Raw genomic sequence first — 17756 nt, forward strand, 5'->3', positions numbered from 1 at the left:
ACCTGGCCACAGGAGGACCTACTGTATGCCTTCCCTCCATGGCTACTGGGTGGAATCATCCGCAAGATAAACACCACAGAGGGCTGGTACTTCTAGTGGCCTCGGACTGGCCAAGAAGACCGTGGTACGCGGACATGTGAAGACTTCTGGCGGGAAACCCTCTACGCCTACCTCCACACAGGGATCTACTCCAGCAAGGACTGATCCTCCATGAAGACCCAATGAGATTCTCGCTTATGGTCTGGCTATTGAGAGGTCTCGCCTGAAAAAGAGTGGATACTCAGGACCAGTGAGTGACACACTGCTCCGAGCACGCAGGTTCTCCACCTCCTTAACATATAAATGAGTATGGAGAATATTTGAAACCTGGTGTGAGGACCATGACATCCTTACACGGACAGTCAAAATCCCCATGATCCTGGAATTTCTGCAGAACAGCGTGAACAAAGGGTTGTCCCTCAACTCCATCAAGGTACAACTGGCCGCTCTGGCCAGCTTCAGACCCTGGGTGGATGGTACCAGCCTAGTGGCCCACCCAGACATCTTCCGCTTCTTAAAAGGGGTCAAGCACATTCAGCCACCCCTAAAGTGGCCGATACCCCCTATGAAATCTCAATCTAGTGTTAGACTTCCTAGCGTTCAGACCAACTCGCGGTCTATCCCTATGGCTCCTGACCTTGAAGACGACATTCCTTGTGGCAATCTGCTCATCCCATCAAATCTCTGAACTTCAAGCACTATCATGCCAGGAGCCATTCCTCAGATTCACGCCAGGGTCCATACAGCTGCGCACGGTACCCTCCTTCCTGCCAAAGGTGGTTTCTCACTTTCATCTAAACCAAACCATCTCGCTGCCATCTGCAGATGAGCATAAGGACTCACGCCTTCTTCGCCACCTGAATGTCGGCAGACTTCTAGTCCAATACCTGGAAAGATCGGAACCTGTAAGAAAGACGGACCATCTGTTCGTTCTTCACAGCGGGAAGAAGCAAGGAGAAGTGGCCTCGCGGGCAACCATAGCTCGCTGGATCAAAGAAGTAATCAAAGAGGCCTACGTAGAGGCAGGCAAGCCTCCACATCTAAGAGTCAAGGACCATTCCACAAGGGCCCAGGCGGTGTCCTGGGCAGAAACCAAAATGCTGTCACCCACAGAGATCTGTCTGGCGGCTATGTGGTCCTCCATCCACATCTTCTCGAGATTCTATCACCTGGATGTTCAGGCCAAGGAGGACATGGCATTCGCAAGGGCAGTACTAAATGGGCCACGGGCAGCCTCCCACCCGGTTCGGGAGTAGCTTTTGTACATCCCATTGGTCCTGAGTCCTTCTGCTACACGCTAGGAAATGTAGAAATTACTTACCTGATAATTTCATTTTCCTTAGTGTAGACAGATGGACTCAGCACCCCGCCCATGGCTGCCTCGCAATCAAGAGTCCTCGGGGGGGAACCTCCCCCCGAATGCAACACAAGCACGGGTACGCCAACCCTTATCTCTAGTTCAGACACCCATATTTCCAGGTGTCAACACTTCTCGGTTGAGTGTCCCGGCAGTCTCCAGCTAGAAACCACGTCAACCAAATTCATGTTAATCAAGTTACTCAAGTTAATCAAAAAAATTATCCAAACACACATATCCATAATTGCTTTTCGAGGAGAAAACTGGAGAGCAAAGCTTTGGTCATGGGTATATGTAGTGCTGACGTCAGACTGAAATCTGACTCCGTCTCAAACTGCTATCAGGAGCACACTATATACCCATTGGTCCTGAGTCCATCTGTCTACACTAAGGAAAATAAAATTATCAGGTAAGTAATTTCTACAATCACATTGGTTAAAAGTTTGGGAAGCCCTGACAGGAAACAGTTGTTAAGCAGTTTAAAGGAAACTGGATAAGATCTTTTTTTCCACATAAAGGGAAGTACTGTTTAAGAACGCTTTTCAGGATTTACCTGCTTTGTTGTTGGCCTATTTTGATTTTGCCTTTTCTAAACTTCTGGTAGTTCTTGCTAGTATCTGCCAATTCTATGAAGAACTAGAAAAGTCATAGAAGAGAATACAAAATATTTGGACAAACTTAACCACAAGTGATTTTAATGATAAAGTAGGATGCCAAAAGTAAGAGGACATTGTGGGTCTATTTGGACTAGGAGAAAGAACAGAGAAAGGCTAATATAATTCTGCCAGAAACACCAGTATTTTATCACTAATACATGATTTAGACAAAGATATAGACATATAGAGATATAGAAACTAATAGAATTTAGACAATATGTATAGACATGTACAACAGTGCTCAATGAATATACCAAAACACTTCCTGTGTCTGAGGAAAAACACTAATGTTCAATATGCACTAAGAGGTTTGGTTAAATACCTTTAAATCAAAAAACTGAATGAGCAATATAGACTACAAATACATATTTGTAATGAAATGTGAGGTCATCAGTCAAACTACAATAGTAAATTAAATACTTGCTGTTACAAAAATGAGACAATTTAAGGCAGTGCAACGATGGCATCCACAAGAAGATACATGAAGATATATTGTGTCTATCTCATGTTGCATTGTTCAAAGCAATAACTAAACACTAGCAAACAACATATCCCTGCACAGTATTATAACAAATGGTCAGTAACAAGTTCATGACTGAAAAAGAATATAAAACAAAAATGTTTCTACAATCATTCTTCCTCTATATGGACATAAGTACACAAACTCTTAAATAATCACACATATTTCCACATCTAAGATCTGATTTACTATTGTTGTTTGACTGAGGAATTGGAGTGCTTCCACTGCCTTATTCATCTCAAGTGTCATAACATGGAACAATGTTTGAAGTCTGCGAATTGCCATTCCAAGTTCTGCTGCTGTTACTGCTGGGGGCTGGAATATGGGAATCAAGGAAGTCCATGATAGTGAATCCAAATGAACTTTGGTAAGGGGGTAGTAGAATTTATGTATTCAAGAGACATATCAATTGCTTCATTCTCTGGTATGGCTGCAGGAATACTTCTACGATTACGACTTTTGTGGTGGGTGGTCTGTAAAGGTATAATCTTAGAGAAATAATTAAAAGTTACCAAGACACAAACATCATACAAAGTGGGTAGGGATATACATTCTTGTTCCTGACAAAGCCAATAATGACCAACATAAAGGTGTGAAAAATTCCCTAGAAATGTCACAAACAAAAGGACTAGTACATTCAATTTGTCCTGGGACACTTTGAGTACACAAGGAATGGGAGGGGGATCACTTTCCTTAGATTTATGTGCATTACAAGTTATGTAGGTGTCATTGAAATGAGTGGTAGAGAATGTTTCGGCAGCCCTCCTGGTATTCTTTTGCCAGAGGGTTCAAAACACATGTGCCACAATTAGAGTTACTTATTTTAATATTGCTAGTGCAATTACATTGATGCCATACCTCTTCTGTAGGACTAGGGAGTAGAATGGTATCTTTAGTCACTCCACAATCCAACAGGTTCAGCAAAAAGCAAAAATAAGGAGAGAAAGACTGAAACCAGAATTTTAAAAGAAGACAGGCAAGCTGATGAAAGGAAAAATTACCAGCCACCCTAACCTACAGCCGCTGGAGCAGCCTCGTGAAGGGGAGGGACCTGGACCACCAGATTTACACCTCACAAACTAACGGAGCGAGCATAGAAAAAGGTCACTGACCTCCAGCTCGTCCACCTTAACCAAACAAGGAAGGATCCATCAGGAACCAAACATCCCTGGGAGGAAAGGCTCACAACCAAAAAAGAAAAATTTGCTAGACTGCAGAACTGCAGGTTTATGCACCAGCCCCCCTCTGCTGAAGACAGAGAAATACTGAGGAACTGCAGGTGGCACCAGGGTTTATGAAGCAGTGACAGTGAAACTTTCTCTGTCTCCATCTGTTGGCAGGAATGAATAAACCCAAGAGTCTGGACTGATCCGGTTACGTACAGGGAATGTGAACAGTCATAGTTTTGCTCTGCATTTGCTCTTATGAATATTTCTATTTTATTGTAGTTATGATTATCTCTGCCCTTCTGGAAAGAGGATTCATGAAAGAATACATTGATATTTGTTTTATGACATGATGTTTATGTATCCTTTGCTTTTTACTTGATATTCTTGTGCATTTATAAATTGCAATAAATATAAAATAAAATACAGATTAATAGGGAATTGTTAATGTTGGTAAATGCTTGAAATAAGAGTTAAAATATTCTAAAAAGTTTCACTCATAATACATAAGGGCTGTTGTTGACTGCTTAGGAACCTATTTGAGTACAACTAATAAGGTTTAGACCTGTATGCCCTCAGTCCACTCTTGTTAATACCTTGGGCCCACCCAAAAAATAATTTCTGGCTACACTACTGGGGGACACAGGACAAAGCCTCCATATGAGCAGCAGCAGGCCTGCCAAGCTCCAAACATCCTGTATTTTCTTATGGCTGCATAAATCCCTCTATTTTTGACTGAGAAACAGAGTGTATCAGTTCAGTCGCTGATGGAGTAGTCCTTACTGATCCTTTCCTCTTTTTCCCCACACAGCCAATATAGAGGAATATAAAAAGGAAAAATAACTTACAGTAAACCAAATCTGTGAAGAGAGAAGGCATAACATCGGAATCCTTTGATGATGAACAGCAATGATTCACTCTCTTTTTCTGGTGACGGAAGGTTCAGGAATAACAGACAGGCATAATTATCATCATTTATTACAAAAAAATTCTGGCTCTTGTTCAAAACAATTTAGTCATGAAATGAGAGCATAATTTAATACAACAGCCTTAACAACAGTACCTTGAGTGGCTTGAAAAGGATTCAAGTTTTCTTCTATAGTCTCTCTTTCTCTGAATGGAATTTCATTATTGTTAGAGGACATTAGAATTATTTTTCTCTTTATATTTCTTGAGATATGGGGAAACCATGAACTAGGAAATGATTTGAATGCACATATAATTCTGGTGGTTGGATCAAGCTGCTTCCATAGTTCTGAAATTATATTCAGATTCTGCCTTGAGAAGTCAGTGGAGCTAGGCTAGGGCATGCAGTTTTCAGTTTGTACTGCACTGGATTGGCATTTTATCTATACAGCTTGCACAATGGTCATACCTAAACAAGTTCCAAACAAATAACTGGGAGTTAGCGAGTGATATTAAAAGTAAAAGCATACTGTATAGGTAACAGGCTTTGGAAAATATTGATAAATGTTCTATATCATTTTAAGATTGATATGCTAGTGCTACTTTTGGCATTTTACCAAAAAGAGTGTAGTCTAGGTCTTCATCAGCCCAAATCCAAACAAGGAACTACAGCAACACAACTGAATGTTGTGAGCAAACTCCAGAAGTCATGGTTTCCCTTCCATACTATATTATCTGTCCTGGAAAAAAATGGAGTCTTTATAAGTTGAAATATCTTTGAAAGGACCAACAAAACAATGCATTAGCACAGGAGTGTTATTCTTCAGAAGGGGACCTGTGTGGTCTCGAAAACTCTTGTTCTGGAATCAGCAATAATGTAGCACTTTCCAGATTTCTAAAACTGCATTTAGAAGCTTAGTTGTAAGATGAAAACAGTCTAACAGGATCATTCATCAAAATGCGTTATGGTGTTAATGCCTGCAATAGTTATTGCAACACACAGCACCAATGTAAATTTGGCAAATTTATTCAAAGGGGCAGGATTGGGGAGGGATTTATGAAAATGAGGAGCACTATTCGTATGCTTTTAATGCTGGAAATAACTACTGCTATTCGATATACCTGAAACGAAATTTGTGATAAATATTGCAAATTCTGTTTCAGGAGAGGGGAAGAGTGGAGTGGAGAGTAGAGTAGAGAGAGCCTCTGGGGTGCCACACATATAGTCAACTATTTCAATTGCTATAGGAGGGTCAGCAGTAACTCAAGGTGAGGTTTTGGGGCCAGTTTTACATGCAGAGTGAGATGTACGAACAGCTCAGTAGATCTCACTGAAAATTTGACGTGATTCGGAGTGAGGAAAGTCACTCAAAGATGAGATTTCTACAATGTTTTCTCACCCTAGCTTGATGGACTCTCTACCAAGGTACTATCAAGCTAGGGTGAGAGAACAGTGAAGTAATCTCATCTTAGTCTGACTTTCCTCACTCCAAATCACATCAAATCGTCACAGAGGTGTACTGTGCTGTTCTGCATGTAAAACCCTAGACCACCACCAAAACCTCACCTCAAGTTACTAGCTGGCCCTCCTATAGTGATATAAATAGTTGACTTATATGAAAGCCTTATAAAGAGTCTCTTTCTTGCTCACTCCTCCCTCCCCCAAAAGTAGTGAAGTACAAGTATCATGGGGTGAGAAAACCTTAACCCTTTGTGAGGTGCTAACATAGCGCGCGAAGCAGTAATTATAAAATTATCAGAGCCATGCCCCTTTTCCTTATCACTGGCGTTATCCATGTGATAATTATTGCATTTTGATGAATCTAGGGGTAAGAGATCAATCAGGTCTGGCATTTTTTAATCCTTTCAGAGTTTGCCTAGGGAACTGTGCTGTATAGAATGACTCAACTTGCTCCACCAGAACCCAATTACCCTGTCAAAATCCTACTTTAAGTATCTTTCAACAAGTGCATAAAAATATCCTCTGGTGTTTCTTTTTTCTAATACTAAAAGGATTTGTATGCCAATTGAATATGGCATGGAACAAAAATGTGTTAAGCTGTACCATCACTATTCGTTTCTTTCTTTTCTTCTCTATGTTTACTATACACATGCCAAGTTTTATTTTCATATGTTCTGATGAGGACCTGGTCTTAAGGTTCCTCATGGTTGACAAAGTTTATGGGAAAAAAAAGAGAAGATAAAAATGTAATGAAGATGTGCTTTTATTTGTTTCAGTACAAGTTGCTTTTATTTGTTTCAGTACAAGTTGAATCCAATAGCTGAATTATAAAAACTGTACATTATAGGTACAAAAATATGAAATATATGTTTTGAATTACCTTTAGGAAAATCTAAAATCGTTCTTGAGACAGCAAATTTACAAAATGTAGTTTACACAACCTGACGGCTTGCCTTCATGACAACGCAAACAATTTAAAACAAAAAAAAACTATACAATAATGTAAGATAAAGGCAAGGACATCAGACAATTCATACATCTAAATTGGCAATGCTCTTTAGTCATCGAACCATAAATTATTATTTTAAAATACAGCAACACATTTACACAACATCATGGGCTTGCCCCAGGATGAAAGGATTTACCCACGAATCAAATGAATGACAAACATGAAATTACTTTCACTGAAAGATGCAGTATAACTTTCCTCTTTTCCAGTTATAAAAATCTTTAAGAATATAAAATACACAACGGTCTTAAAAATTTGGCATACTTTATATTTGTTTTACAGTTATATTTGGTATCAACTTTGAAAAGATTAAATAAAAAAATAAATATTTAAAATAAATAAATTGCAAAAGGATACATAAGTATTATGTATGTACCTGTCTCTTTTAATTTATGCTTTAAGAAGTGTCATTTATTCCTATCACAGCTTTTAGTATACTGAAAAGGAATACTGCATCCTTGGGGGGGGCGGGGGGGAGTCTAAGTGTTAAACCTAGTTTTCTCTTTCACATAAGCCCTGTTCCACCCCCTCTTACGTCTACAAGAAATCAATTTCTTCTTACTCTCTCTTTCAACCCAATGTTTGCTGATAAAGCTTTCCATTCAGTAATAAAAGCAAAAATCCTTAGAGTTTCACCAGGGTGACTTACCTCACACCTCCACCACCTTTTTTCTTCCAAATCACATTCATTTAATTTGGAGCCTCTTAACTAACCACTTTCCCTCAGCTATGTAACAGAATTAAAGGAAAAACAACCTAGAAAGGACACTATTCTGAATACTGCCTCCTACAATGGAACCACTATCCTGCATACTTGTACGTTTGTGCAATAAGCTAGACATGAGTAATCCAAATGTCTAATATTGCCACATAAGCCAAATACTGGAATTGTTTCATAATAAATTGATTTAGTTGAAACTTTTCTTTTGTATAATACTGTCTTCTACCAATTTACAGCTATTGCATTTGTGAAACAGCTACATTTCAAATCATGATATTTCCAACATTGCAAACCATGACATTTTCTCATTTTTGAAAGTGACAGCCCTGCAGTTTTCTTCTCCATTCTTTCAGAAATCTCCTTTGAAAACGTGTCCCAGTTTATTCTTCCACCATAATGTCCCCTTCTCTATCTTTATAATGTAGGGAACAATGCTTACCTGAGTGAAGGCCCCATGATTAAACAGGAATGAAACTCTGACCACCTCTATAGAGTTTTTAAGGAAAAACTACATTCTATTAATGCTTTGGCTTGTATTTCTTTTTCCCTTTGGAACCATACTTTAAGAGACTTTCTAAAATTCAGACAGCAGTTCTACAATACTAGAAGGAAATGACCTGACATTGCTGAAAATAGTCCTTGCAGGAACAGATGAAAAGACAGTAACTGTTGTATCTGCTTCCGTTCAATGTCATCACCATTCCTATGATTTGGAAAACTTAAAAAAATTAAAAAAAAAATTAATAAAACAGTTATATCCAGTAGTAAAATGATGCTCAAACCCAGTTCTTTCTACTTCAGCTTCACTTTTCATTCTCTGTAGCAGCCTCGCAAGTAATTACAAACCATTTGCTTTTATTTCTTCAGAAGAACCAGATTCTTCTTCCTGGGGCTCAAGGCTACCATTCATTTTCAAGTTGATGGCAGGCAGTACAAGGCACTTGGCAGGAATCCTGGCTTTCCATTTTGTCAGATGGGCTGCTGCTAAGGCAGGCTGGTTTTCAGCCATGATGCAGCTGGAATGTTGGGCATGGAGGACTGAACTCCTTCATCAGACAACATCGCGGGGTACTTGGACAGTTGAGTGTCTTTGCTCTGCAGTTTCCTGAAAATAGTAAGGCTGGAACAGTCTTTCCTGACTGCAGATTTGCATAGCTTTGTAGGTATGAAACAAGAGACGGGGAAAACGGGACGTAAAATAACGCACAAAATCGTCTGGTACAGACCCTAGTGTCTCTTGTACATCCTGTGGCAGTTCCCGGTAGTGATGCTTCTAAGAATGAAATGCAAAATACAAGTTATTACATATTTCATACTATCTTATGACTATGGTTTTTATTAAATAACAAAAAGAAAAATTAACAGTTTAAAAACAGAAGATATGTCATGCTGAGACAGACCAAAGGTCAACTGAGCTAAGCATCCTGTCTCCCACAGTGGCCAATCCAGGCCACAAGTTCCTGGCAAATCCCAAAAAGTAGAAAATGCTTGGGTTCCCCATAATAATATTTTAATGTTGATGTAAGGAGGAGTCTGAGAACTACAGGCTGGTCAGTGTGACCTTGGTGGTGAGTAAATTAATGGAATCACTGCTAAAACAAAAGCATAGTGAAGTTTCTGCAATCCAGTATAAGTTTGCTTGATCTTTGTGGCGCATCGAACCAAATTTTACAATGTCACATATATTCATACCCGCTGGTCACTGGTCATGTGACTTTGAAAATGTCAGGAAATGACTTTTAACTAAATTGAACAGCACTACCTTTCTTCCCCAAGGGCCAACCCAAACAGTACTCTTTTCTCTCTAAATCCAACTTTCCTCAAGATCCAATCCCAATCTCCTTCTCTCCAACGTCCAGTGTTCTCTTTAAGGATTGGCTTGCTGTGTGCAAAACGTTTTACCCATGAGCAGTTTTTTGGTTACATTACCCTGTGAGCACTACTTTCATCGATGCAAAAAGCCTATCAATTTTATGTTCACAGCAACCCAATCCTTAAAGGGAACATTGGCTACGTCCATCCCTTGCTCAAAATATTTCGCCTAAGATCCACTAACAGCAGTGAAAGTTTAAAGGTTGATTTTAAAAGCCCTACGCATGCCAAAGCCAGGATATATCCGTGTCTTGAGCTGGCATGCGCCGCACGGATTTAAAAATGCACGCAAGTATGCGCACAAATCAAAAAGTTTATAAAAGGGGCGGTATCTGGGCGGAGCATGGGCAGGACATGGGCATTCCGGGAAGTAACCTTGAAACGTGCGCGTAACTACACGCATAAGTGCGCGCCAATGTCCCTTACCGCATAACTTTACTTCTGCTATGGATGGCGTGCAGCGAGATTTTAAGAGTCAGGGTTAAAAGGGTAGCCAAGTAACAGGTGGTTTAGAAAATCTGATCCATTAACTGGGTGAACTGGGAGCAAGCTGAGAAAAAGGGCTATTGCGTCAGTGTGCATTTTTTAAATCCCCCCGACTTACTCAGTAGAGCCAGCATTTTCGCGAGTCCATACAAAACTGTGGTGTACATGCATGCTCAAACAGCTGATTTTATACCATGCGTGCATATGTTATAAAATGGCCGCATCACTGGCGCGAGTCGGCATACGCACGTACATGTACACCCGTTTGGCTGTTTGAAAGTTACCATCAAAATGTGTCTTAAAAAATATTTTCAGCAATAACTTTCAAAACCACTTTCAGCATACAGGTGAAATTAATAAAGAGCAAACTTTTGTTAAAATACAAATGAAGAAGGGATGACTATAATGCCATAAAAGCCAGTGATAAGTAGCATCATTTTCACAGCAAGAATCAAAGTTACACAAGACAGACCCTTACCAAAACAAAACAGAAAGGCCATAAAGTATAAATAGAAATGTGCTAACAGAAACTAAACTGGAAATCACAAGCCCGACTGTAATATGCAGTGCAACAATGGAGAAACAGAAACATCAGTCCTCACAAAACATCAAGCAATAAAATCAAGACATAAAATATTCATAATATTATAATCATGCTAATAAAAAGAATAAATGTTAAAACAGCTGACAAACATCCAATAATTAAAAAAAAAAAAAAATCGTGTTGTCCATTTCCAAAATCACCAATAAAATATTTCAAAATACAAAAACATCAACCACCACCCAATCATTAAAATAAAAAGGATTTTAAAACTCCAGTTCTCCACACCTGGGAGCTTTTGATTTCCAGTCAACCTGAGAATGTCATGGATTGGGGGAGACAGAGCTGCACAAACTATCTTCTCTCTCTCTTTCTCTCACACACACAATAATGCATTCATTCTCTCACACACTCCCTCTCTCATATGCATGTGTATGCTTTCACGCACACTCCCTCTCTCTCACATACACAGGCTCTTTCCCTCACAGACACATTATGTGTGTGCCTGTGACAGCCTGATGGGGCCCACAGGCTTTCATAAGCGCACACTCTCACATAGACACACAAACAAGGGCTGCCTCACAGGCACACACAAAGCAGGCTCCCAATCTCACTCTCACACACACAAGCAGGCTCCCAACTCTCTCTCACAGGCACACACACATGCAGGCTCCCAATCTCTCACTCTTTCTCTCTCACAGGCACACACACAAGCGGGCTCCCAATTTCTCATGCTCTCACAAGCACACACACAAGCGGGCTCCCAATTTCTCGTGCTCTCACAGGCACACAAACTAGCAAGCTCCCAATCTCTCTCTCTCTAGCAGGCACACATACAAACAGGCTCTCACACATGCAGACTCCCAATCTCTCTCTCTCACACACACAGGCACACACACAAGCAGGCTCCCAATCTCTCTCTCTCTCACACACAGGCACACACACAAGCAGGCTCCCAATCTCTCTCTCTCACACACAGGCACACACACAAGCAGGCTCCAAGTCTTTCTTTCTGTCTAAGGTACACACACAAGCGGGTTCCCAATCTCTCTCTCACAGGCACACAAACATGCAGGCTCCCAGTTTCTCTCTCTCTCACAGGCATACACACAAGCAAGCTCCCAATCTCTCTCTCTCACAGGCACACACACAAGCAGGCTCCCAATCCCTCTCACACACAGGCACACACACAAGCAGGCTCCCAATCTCTCTCTCTCTCACACACACAGGCACACCCACAAGCAGGCTCCCAATCTCTCTCTCTCTCTCACACACACAGGCACACACACAAGCAGGCTCCCAATCTCTCTCTCTCTCACACACACACAGGCACACACACAAGCAGGCTCCCAATCTCTCTCTCTCTCACACACACAAGCAGGCTCCCAATCTCTCTCTCTCTCACACACAGAGGCACACACACAAGCAGGCTCCCAATCTTTCTCTCTCTCACACACAGGCACACACACAAGCAGGCTCCCAGACTCTCTCTCTCTCTCTCACAGACACACACTCAAGCAGGCTCCCAATCCCTCTCACACTCAGAAGCAGGCTCCCAATCTTTCTCACACACAGGCACACACACAAGCAGGCTTCCAATCCCTCTCACACACAGGCACACAAACAAGCAGGCTCCCAGTTTCTCTCTCTCTCTCACAGGCACACACACAAGCAGGCTCCCAATCCCTCTCACACTCAGAAGCAGGCTCCCAATCTTTCTCACACACAGGCACACACACAAGCAGGCTTCCAATATCTCTCTCACACACAGGCACACACACACAGGCAGTCTCCCAATCTCTCTCTCTTAGAAACACTCACAAATATGGTCCTAATGACTCTCACATAATTATGCCTCTCTCATTCCTCAGCCCCATGGCCTGGGCTCCAGCAGCAGCAACAGCTGCATATCTGGCTTTTTTCTTTTTTTAACTTCAGCCCCGCTGTTGGCCTGCAGCGGGATCTCTTTTTCTTTTTGTCCCTATTTGCCTGGACTCTGCTGGCAGCCTGCAGCGGGACCTCGCTTTTTTTTTTTTGGCCCTATTGGCCTGGGTTCTGGCAATGGCCTTCAGTGGGATCTCTCTCTTTTTTTTTGCCATTTTATCCTGCAGGCCTGGGCTCTGGTGGCATGATGGGGGTTTGTCTAATTGCTGGCCATAATTAGCCAACCTCAGTTAGTAAAAGAACTGTCAGGTAAAAGAAAGGCCTCAGAGAAAGAAGATGTCTATGACACCTGCTGCAAATGCTATTATTAGAGAGTCCTCTCTGGAAACTATGGTCATTATTGCTTCTAAAGGCTATGCAGGTGTTTATACTCAAAAAATGCTTATGCGCCGATCCCATGAGAATTGTTAGTCAAGGTCATATAAGAAACTGAGAGCTGCAGGGCCCTGGGAGACAAGCACCAAATAGTACCAAGTTTTGAGAAGCAGATGTGCTGAACTGTGATAAGAACAATGAGAGAAGGGGGACTCATTCTTGCTCCAAGCAGAGTTAGAAAATGTCCTATAAAAGTAAGCAAAGCTGTAAGGATAGCATCATTATTGTTACTTGTCATACTTCCGAAGCTGAGAGCGCAAACAGATTTCTTGGGCCCATTTCAACTGTCATTAAGAACGTAAGATTTGTTATCTTTATATGTATCTTTTAATACTTTTCTAGTTGTTCATATTATTGTTACAATTATTTGCCTGCAATCAGCTCTCTAGTGCCAAATAACTTGGCGCTGGGGGGGGGGGGGGAAAAACACCTCCTGACTGCCATACTCCCCTCCCCTCACCAGGCTGATGAGATTTCTCGGGGCCGCGCATGCGCAGGAGGCACAGCCAGCTTTGGGTTGGCATGCACGGATGACGTGGGCGGACGTTATTTAAATCCTAGGCAGAAGCTCTGGGTGCCATATTCGCAGCGCCAGCAGCATTGTTCGGCCACGTGGCAAGGCAGCACTGACCCGTGGCAATGGTGGCATCGATTCACAGCAGAGGCGGCGGCATCAAGTCGCAGCAGTAGGGCGGCATTGTTTGACCACGTGGTCGCAGTGGTTTGCAGGCCCCAGCGGATCGTCCCCGCCTTCCTCTACACAGCATCGCTCCAGCTGGTAAGAGCAACTCGGCAGAGGGGTGTCGACCCGAGTGAACAGTGGAAAGCAGACATGCACTCTGAGGCATTGAGGGAGGGGGACGATGGTGGGCCTTGTGTTCCTCCGCCGCACGGAGGGCCGATCCGGCAGTGGAGAGGGGAAGCGAAAACCGTGGCACTGTGGGACATGAGATGGTCAGAAACGGAGCTGGCCCTGCAGAGTCACCACAGCATAGGAAGCAAGAAATGTCGCCGGATGAAGTACATCTAGGGGCGGTGGCGGGCGTTGACGAAGAGGCAGTGGTGCAGCAGTCACATTCAATGGGGGAGGTGCATGCACGAGGAAGCATGGAGGCTGCAGCAGTGATGGGCAGCTCGCAGGCAGGTACTTGTGCCGGAGGGGGTCCCGTGGTTCAAACAACTGCGGGTACATTGGGAGGAGCGCCTCCCGCGGGATTCAGCGCTGGATTCGGAGGGGCAGCGGGCATCCCATGGCTTGGTCCACAGCAGACGCATGTTTGGGTACCTGGGGCGAGCCCACAGTACAACAATGGATTGCCTTTTAATAGCGCCTTGGCCAAGCAATGGGGCCCTGGTTACCCAAGTTATCCCGGGTTTATACAAGTGTCCCCCCATTTTGGGGGGACACTTGTATAAACAGGCCCGGGGGGGATTTGTGTATCCCCCCCGGGCCTGTAATCAGAAGTGACGGACAGGTAGCGGGACTGTAATGGGAGATGGTGGACAGGCAGCGGCTGCCAGGCCTGTAATCGGAAGCGGTGGACAGGCAGCGGCTGTCGAGCCTGTAATCGGAAGCAGCGGAAAGGCAGCGGCTACCAGGACTATGATGGGAGGCGGACAGGCAGCGGCTGCCAGGACAGCTGGCGCAGAATCTGGCGAGGCATCAATCTATAGGTGGGTGCGGCAGGAGCACAGCAGCACGTTGTGCCCATAGGAGCATTATCCGGGGCTACACCGTCCATGGGCCTGATGGTACAGACCATGGCTGGGCCAGAGCAATCGGGGACATGGAATGCGCCCACCACCAGCGGGACTGAAGCTTCGCCGGAGGTAGTAGCAGGCACATCTTCAGTCAGTGTTGGGGCAGACACCCTCAGGCCGGGCGAAGGCAAGTTACAAGTGGATGAGAACGGCACTATTGGCAAGGGTCAGAATGATGTGCCTAATGAAGCATCTGTAGCTCAGGGTGGCAAAAAGAAGCTTAAAAGGAGGCGGGCTGTGAGGGCGGACTCCAGCTCCAGCAGTTCATTGGACTCGTCGGATTCAGAGTCATCTGCCGATGAGCGCGCCCCCCCAGGCCTCCGGCCGACGTGGCTGACTACGCTGTCATATTTGTGGGAGAGTGTCCCCAGAGTACTGCGCAAGAAAATTAACAAGAGCATTTATGTTGATATTTTCAGCATAATAGAGGGGAGGAGGAAGAAAAGCGATAGGAAAAAGAGCAAGGGTGGAGGGGAGGTCAGTGGCCCGGATACAAATGTCCCAAGGAATATAGTTAACTGGACCAGGGCTTTCCTCAGAATGATCAGTGTAGTGAGGCAGGGCGACCCTGCACAGTATGGGCCTATGTTGAGTTATGCGGACACAATTCCTGAGGTACATAGAGAGTACGAAGGGTGGGCATGGCTGAATTATAATGAACGCTTCTGAGATAAAATGGAATAAAATCGGTTCATGTCATGGGGCACTCAGGATGTGGGACTGTGGCTCATGCAGATGAGGAGCAAAGCGGCTGACGCAAGTGCACGGGGGCAGGCAGCGCAAAGACCTTAAAACTCAGTCAGTTCCCCGTCTGCCACCGCAAATACCAAGGATTGCTGGCACTTCAACAAGTCCGCTTGTAAATTTCAGCATTGTAAGTTTAAGCATGCCTGTTCCGGTTGTTTTGGATCACACCCAGCTGTTAGGTGCAGTAAGAGGCCTAATGCAGGGAGTTCTGGAAAAGCCAAATGAGTGCAGTGCATATTTATCAGTCCCAACTCCAATCAAACTGGGCAGTATGATGGCCTGGCTCAACTGTTACCCCAAGCGCAGCGCTGCTGTTAAAATTATAGAAGGGTTCCAGGTAGGGTTTAGGAATCCTTCTTGGGGTAAAATCCACAAGAGCTCGGCACCAATGCGGGTTCGGTAGTGCGACACATGGGCATAGTGCAGCAGAAGATTGACATGGAGGTAGTCCTGGGTAGGATGGCTGGTCTCTTCACTGACCTACCATTTCCGGAGATGACAGTCTCACCTTTGGCGGTCGGACTAAAAAAGGAACTTGGGAAATTTAGACTCATCCAAAACTTGTCCCATCCGCCTGGAAGGTCAGTAGATGATCATTTGCCAAGTGATGAATGTTCTGTGTGATACGCCTCTTTCGACAGTGTTGTAGCATTGCTGAGGAATTGCGGGAAGGATGCCTTGATGTGAAAAAACCAACATCGAATTGGCATTTCAGCTGCTTCCCGTCCATCCGGGTAGTTTTCCCTTATTGGGTTTCCATTTCAAGGGCCAGTACTATTTTGACAAATGTATGTCGATGGGCTGAGCTGTTTCTTGCGCTTGTTTTGAGTTGTTCAGTTCTTTCCTACACTGCGAATGCAGTGGGAACACCTGTTACCCCTGCTCCAGTAGCGTGGGGTGGCGAGCGCCCAGCCAGAGGTTACCATCATTCATCTGGGCGGGAACAATTTAGGGAGATTGTCCTGTAAACAGTTGGAGGATTTCAAGGCTTTATCTATTCTATTTCAAGGGCAGCTGCTTGGTTTGGTCTGATATTATACTGCGCATGAAATGGGACAACTCAAAGCTGTGGAATAGAGGGCTCAGGAAGCTGAACAGAGGTTAGGAGGACGTCAGATTCAACATGTGTGGGCTGATATGTAGGAGGGCTTTACAGGCGCGATCCGATACATTTATCTGACATAGGTCAGGATTTATTCAATAAATCACTGCAGGAGGCTTTAAGACAAAATCTTTGGTATGAGGGTATCATCTGACTACAGCCAGGCTATGGGGGCATGAGGCAAGTGAATAACTACCTCATGCTGGTGGTGGGTACCCGAGCCGGGGGGGCGGGCGATGAGATGTTGAACTCGCAGCCAGGAGCAATTGCTGGATTACGTTCGGTTGAGGACGGTTGTGAGATGGCCATTCGGTGCGGCAGAGCCCGGAAAGGGGGGACCCCCCTTCCTTGAATGCGACGGAGGTGCCAGACACATCATGGCTGTCTTGCTTGTGCATGGCGGATGGTGGTTGGTGGGCAGAGAGGCGATATCAGACATGTACTCAATGGCTCGGGGATTGCAGGTAATAGTCTATGTTTGTTCAATAAAGCTGCGGCCTTTTACAGCCACAATTAATTGCGTATGCCTTTACTTGGGATTTGGCCCGTTATTCTCTGTTGGGCTTGTGTGTGTGTGTGTGTGTGTGTGTGTGTGGGGGGGGGTCCTAGTCGTGGGGTGGGGGGGGGGGGAACATCCCGGCTGCCAAAGTTATTATCATTTGCTTAGCAAGTGCTCAAATAAACTTACATCCGATCCCTGGATCCTGGTGCAATGACTCAGTGTATGTGTGCATGTTTGTTTATATATTGGAGAAGCCACTCGGTATCTCCCTCTTTCCTGCAAATTATCCTGAGGTAGGCCTGTGGGAGTACAGGCAAGCCCCTCAGTATATCGTATGTGTATGTGTGTGTGTTCGGCATGAACTCAGAACATGGCCTGCAGCAGGATTTCTCTTTCTCATTTCGGCCCCTCCAGCCTGGGAGCTAGCAGTGGCCTGCAGCAGGATTTTTTTTTTTTTTTAAATACTTCATCTTTAGCGGCGGGCCGCAGCCAGGTCTGTCATTTTTCACTTGCTGCTCCACAGCTGTGTGCGCCCATGGGCAAAGTTGTGCATGGGCATGCAGCTTTTATTTTTTTTATTTATTTAAATG

General features: G+C 44.0%; 1 protein-coding gene across 1 annotated transcript in view; it reads right to left on the reverse strand.

The window, feature by feature from the left end:
* Positions 1-6851: 6851 nt before the first annotated feature.
* Positions 6852-17756, reverse strand: part of ERN1 (endoplasmic reticulum to nucleus signaling 1) — a 147718-nt gene continuing 136813 nt past the window's right edge. The window contains exon 22 of the mRNA XM_029600738.1: positions 6852-9109. Within this exon, the coding sequence (XP_029456598.1) occupies positions 8888-9109 (222 nt within the window). The 3' untranslated portion in view covers positions 6852-8887. The remainder of the gene's footprint in view (positions 9110-17756) is intronic.

The sequence above is a fragment of the Rhinatrema bivittatum genome, chromosome 4, assembly GCF_901001135.1.
Source record: "Rhinatrema bivittatum chromosome 4, aRhiBiv1.1, whole genome shotgun sequence".
Taxonomy (NCBI): Eukaryota; Metazoa; Chordata; class Amphibia; order Gymnophiona; family Rhinatrematidae; genus Rhinatrema; species Rhinatrema bivittatum.